The sequence below is a fragment of the Esox lucius genome, chromosome 3 (genome assembly GCF_011004845.1).
Source record: "Esox lucius isolate fEsoLuc1 chromosome 3, fEsoLuc1.pri, whole genome shotgun sequence".
Classification (NCBI taxonomy): domain Eukaryota; kingdom Metazoa; phylum Chordata; class Actinopteri; order Esociformes; family Esocidae; genus Esox; species Esox lucius.
The window spans coordinates 34272641-34276902 of NC_047571.1; the positions used below are offsets into that span (position 1 = coordinate 34272641).

At 39.9% G+C, this 4262-nt stretch overlaps 1 protein-coding gene across 1 annotated transcript; it reads right to left on the reverse strand.

The window, feature by feature from the left end:
- Positions 1–217: 217 nt before the first annotated feature.
- Positions 218–3619, reverse strand: LOC105031239 (transmembrane protein 14C). The gene is made up of 4 exons (XM_010905561.4): positions 3398–3619; positions 3023–3124; positions 1777–1864; positions 218–1207 (listed from the first exon to the last, which is right to left on the reverse strand). The coding sequence occupies exons 1-4, from the start codon at positions 3471–3473 to the stop codon at positions 1150–1152; spliced, it is 324 nt and encodes a 107-aa protein (XP_010903863.1). The 5' UTR covers positions 3474–3619; the 3' UTR covers positions 218–1149.
- Positions 3620–4262: the final 643 nt, after the last annotated feature.

The following is a 4262-nucleotide window of genomic DNA, read 5'->3' on the forward strand; positions in this document are numbered from 1 at the left end:
AATGTTGGGTAATGAAATGGGTTGAGTATAATGTTGGGTATTGATATGTGTGGAGTATAACGTTGGGTAATGATATGTGTTGGGTATAATGTTGGGTAATGATATGTGTTGGGTATAATGTTGGGTAATGATATGTGTTGGGTATAACGTTGGGTAATGATATGTGTTGGGTATAATGTTGGGTAATGATATGTGTTGGGTATAATGCTGGGTAATGATATGTGTTGGGTATAATGTTGATTGTAATGTACAGTGCTGTGAAAACAAATTTCCCTCAGGGGGACAATAAAGTCTAATCTGCATCTACATGCTCCTGCAATTTAGACACCACATATTTTACCACTTTTGAACTAACTGCCTCATGTGATGTTACGCTTGATACAAGGCTTGAAGGACTGTGTTGAGAAGTAAAGCCAGTTTATTTTAAAGAGAAGCACATGATGGATGAGACATTGTTCATTGTGGAACCACTAGAGAGGTTTTCTTTGAGATTCGGTCATAGATTTATAGAAGCAAAACTCTATTTTGTGGGTTGTCGTCAGTTGTCATAGTTGGTTGTTGGGAAGTTACAGGAGAAATCTCAGTCCCCAGATAAATAAACACTTATTCCCCAACTGAATACGTTGTATAATTTATTTTCTTAATAAATAGTTAGAACACACCTAGCCCAGTGGTAACTACAACATTATTTTAAACATATTTTGCTAATATTATTAAGTGATGACATGGGAAAAATGTTAGTTGAAACAGTAATGCACCACATCAGGGTGCATGTGCAAATGTTTTGGGTGTGCAAAAAAGTATTTTTACCGGCAGGTGTCACTAGTGTGCACTCCGTTGCATGTGCAAATCAATGTGCAAATCAATGTGCAAATCATTGTGCAAATCAATGTGCAAATCAATGTGCAAATCATTGTGCAAATCAATGTGCAAATCATTGTGCAAATCAAAGCAAGAACATTATTTCTTTTTTATTGACAATGACAATAATTCCGACAAACAAAAGTAACACTATTTCTATACCTACACCCTCCCCCCCCAACAGAGTTTCCTAACATAAATGTCTCTACAATGATGATAATGTATATTCAGATATATTATTGTGTAACGCCATATAATCCCCAGTCAATACGAAACTGTGAAACACACTCATGAGTTATGTGGATTCTTGAACGTTCCCGCAGCAGTCTTTCCCAGCATCAGTAAACTAGAAAGATAGGGACATGGGATTTTAGGATTAATGGTGAAATAGATCTGCATTTCATGTTTTTGCTAGAGGACATTTCCCAGAGGTAGAGTCAGGTCAATGACCAGTACCACCACCTTTGGGCTTTTAACTGCTTCCTGTATCACGGTGCCATTTCCACACAGGTGACCCGGCCGTTTTATTCACACAGGGGTTGGTTTAGGTCCAGACCTTCTGTTTTAACCAACTAGTAACACAACTAGATTAACCCAAACCAGAGTTATTCTGAGGCTAAGTGGCACAAACATTTAAATATGTCCAGTAGGCATTGGGTGCTGATTGTTATGTGGTGATAAGTGATGTGATTGATACAGATGTGATGTACTTAATGTGGCCTTCTCATCTCGTCTTGGGATGTATGTGCCAGTTGTGGTCTCTGGACAGGATCATCGGCTATTTGAGTAAATTCGAAATGTATACGCATTTAATCTATTCTATATGTAGTTTCATTTGCGTGGTATTTCAAATCCTGTTTGGACCCCCAGGAAGGGTAGCCGCAGTTCATTGACATTAGGGAGAGATCCTGTTACCTGGCAACAGTCATCAGTCCTGCGGGCATGAACTTCCAGGAGTTTAGAAACCTCATTCCCATGACAAGCGCCAACGTTCCTGAGGTACCTGTCATACAAACAGAAGAGATGTTACTGCAGCAGCTCTGTAACGGCCCTCTTGTAATGGATTCCCCTGGACGCTGATCCCGGGTCAGTTTAGCATATTCCCCACTCATGGAAAAGGTCAGGATTTAGGGGGAATAAGCTGATCCTAGATCTGTGAATATTGACCCCCAACATCACTAACAAAGAACAAATCAGATATTATTACGGTGACATAGTTTTGACAGCATCCCATCAGTTCTTCACCCATTTTGGGCCGACGTGTTTTCGATGCAGACTGATCAAAACGTTCAACTCCCTCTGGTCAATTTTCAGAAGGCAGAGTCAGTTTGGGACATCCCCTAGCATCCTGCTGGCTAGTCTCTGTTTGGGACATCCCCTAGCATCCTGCTGGCTAGTCTCTGTTTGGGACATCCCCTAGCATCCTGCTGGCTAGTCTCTGTTTGGGACATCCCCTAGCACCCTGTTGGCTAGTCTCTGTTTGGGACATCCCCTAGCGTCCTGCTGGCTAGTCTCTGTTTGGGACATCCCACAGCGTCCTGCTGGCTAGTCTCTGTTTGGGACATCCCACAGCGTCCTGCTGGCTAGTCTCTGTTTGGGACATCCCACAGCGTCCTGCTGGCTAGTCTCTGTTTGGGACATCCCACAGCGTCCTACCTGCCTAATCTCTGAACCTACTCAGGATCGACTCTGGAACTGGTGTTGGACACCCTGCAGGGGGCACTCTTCCATCAGGTCTAAAGATCAAATCCCAATGACCCAGGACTGTGAATGGGACAGATTTTCTGAGACTCTGTGGCCACTAGAGATCCCAATGACCCAGGACAGCGAAGGGGACATATTTTGTGAGACTCTGTGGTCACTAAAGATCCCAATGACCCAGGACTATGAATGGGACAGATTTCCTGAGGCCCTGTAATTGGCTCAACCGAAACCATTCTAACATGTTATATGTAAAAGATGACAATCAACAATGTGTGTAATTCATCCTGAATAAAAGTTTCAGTTAAATGATCAAGGTATAAATGTATTAAATAGTAACTAGCCTAGATAAGAATCCTGTCAATACCATATCAGCCTATGTATTATGATAACATGGTGTGATCACTGGCATTTCTCATTATTATCAATTTATATCCAATTAACAGCTATTTTCACTCACCCAGGGAAAGCCAGACATTCTTAGGACTGCGTGACGTCAGATAGGCACCAATGCCAGCCAGAGCCCCAAAGAAAAGCCCTGCAACCAGGGAAGTTACACTTCCTAGCGCGGGAACAAAAATGACACGTTGAAATTGCATGTTGTAGTGTAAATATTTATTTTATTCTATAATATATATATAAATGACAGCTGACTAACTGCGTTGAAATGTCAACAAACACTTGTGGAGTCCACTAAAATCCACGTCCACTTAAAAAAGAGACGGATTTCGCCTTTTGTTTAGAAAACATTTTTCAGCACTTAATTAATAGCCCACATGTATACACACCTGAAAATCAGTACAGTAAAGTTGAGTATAGCCTGCTACATGCGTACCTGCTTTGACAAAACCTATGATTCCTCCTATTGAGACCAAGGCAGCATAGCTGTAACCAATCCAATCTATGGACATTCTCACGTCTCAAGTCTAAAACAAATGTATGAAAAAAACGTTTGATATTTTCAGAGATTATTCAACTAGTTACAAATTCCGCAATGGAATGTGAAAAAACGAATTTTCCTTATCCATATCCGGACTTGTTCAGCATTTCAAAATAAAAGTCTCCAACCGTTCTTGTGTAAAATGTTCACCAATTAACCTATTTAACAAAAAGTGATCGTTTTAATGCTTTGATTGGACAATGGGATGAATATAATAGCAAATTACCATTGGGACTGTTTCACTGATAATGTCATAAAATAAGACCATTACGCAAATGAAAACAATAAAGTAGACCCGATGGACCAAATACTAATACACTGCATTACAAATATTATTTTGATTATAACTCAAAGTCAAACAGTATCAGTCGAAGTAGTTCTCAACAGATGTTGGATTTTTTAAATCCATATGCAGTGTTTTTGATGCATTCTGGGATATTGTTTAAAAACGTTTGTGAATTAATGATGTAAGGCAACAAATATAGTACCTAATTTGAATATTTCCAGACAACTATTCATTTTTATTTAAAAAATGTTTTAACTTTACACAACATATTGTTTCTTGGTTTACTGTTTTATTATTACTATTATTTGACCAGAGGGTTGTACAACGAAGCGAGTAACTTTGTGACGTCGGGTGTAACTTTCCGATTAACCCGTAATACGAAAGACAAATAGGTTACCAGAGGTATGCTGTCATGGCAATTTACACTGCTTCTCTCACCTGCTTGGGGCAGGTTATTTTCCGGTTAACTCGATG

Bases quoted from the DNA above. Each gene is read 5' to 3' on its own strand.
- LOC105031239 (XM_010905561.4), bottom strand. From the start codon at position 3,473: ATGTCCATAGATTGGATTGGTTACAGCTATGCTGCCTTGGTCTCAATA. The intron at 3,125-3,397 runs GTACGCATGTAG...TTCCCGCGCTAG, and splicing joins CATAGGTTTTGTCAAAGCAG to GAAGTGTAACTTCCCTGGTT. The intron at 1,865-3,022 runs GTGAGTGAAAAT...TTTGTATGACAG, and splicing joins GAATGTCTGGCTTTCCCTGG to GTACCTCAGGAACGTTGGCG.